Here is a 541-nt window from a genome sequence, read left to right as displayed (position 1 = left end):
GGAGGCTGTGGGTCAGGCAGGGTCCCATCCCACTCACCAGTGTTGATGACCTTCTGGATGGCTTTGGCCACCTGCCCCTTGAGCAGGGAGTTGAGGAGTTTGACCAGGAGGATGAGGCATGTGCAGAGCACAATGAGGGACCCGGCCAGCAGCACCAGCCCCACGGCCAGGTCAGGCAGCGGCGTGTCAGTGAAGAGGTGCTCACCTGCCCCACAGCACAGCTGGGAGAGGGGCTGGGGCTGGCCTGGCCCCGCTCACAAACCTGCCCCCCATGACAGCCCCACACCTGGTCCCCAGCCCCAACACATCTTGGTCCTACCCCACACCATGACTCCAGCCCCATGCCCAGCATCTCTCCACCCCACGTACAGCCCCCCAGTCCCATCTGCACTTCCCCAGCCTCATGCCCTGTGCTCCCCAGTGCTACCCAAGCCCCACTCACACTTCTGCCTGGTAATGTTCTGGAGGCTCTCGATGCCCTTTGTGCTGCAGTGGCTGGGGGGTGGGGCGGTTAGAGGGGGGACAAACCCACACCGGGGTC

At 64.3% G+C, this 541-nt stretch overlaps 1 protein-coding gene across 1 annotated transcript in view; it reads right to left on the bottom strand.

Moving 5' to 3' along the window:
* Nucleotides 1-541, bottom strand: part of SLC34A1 (solute carrier family 34 (type II sodium/phosphate contransporter), member 1) — a gene marked incomplete at its 3' end in the record, with an annotated part of 3503 nt that overhangs the window by 1013 nt on the left and 1949 nt on the right. The window contains 2 exon segments of the mRNA XM_010012151.1: nt 3-58; nt 60-205. Of these exon segments, the coding sequence (XP_010010453.1) occupies nt 3-58; nt 60-205 (202 nt within the window).

This window comes from Nestor notabilis, unplaced genomic scaffold (genome assembly GCF_000696875.1).
Source record: "Nestor notabilis isolate BGI_N333 unplaced genomic scaffold, ASM69687v1 scaffold16813, whole genome shotgun sequence".
NCBI classification, from domain to species: Eukaryota; Metazoa; Chordata; class Aves; order Psittaciformes; family Psittacidae; genus Nestor; species Nestor notabilis.
Note: the sequence above shows the minus strand (reverse complement) of the source record. Positions and strands in the feature narration are given on the sequence as shown.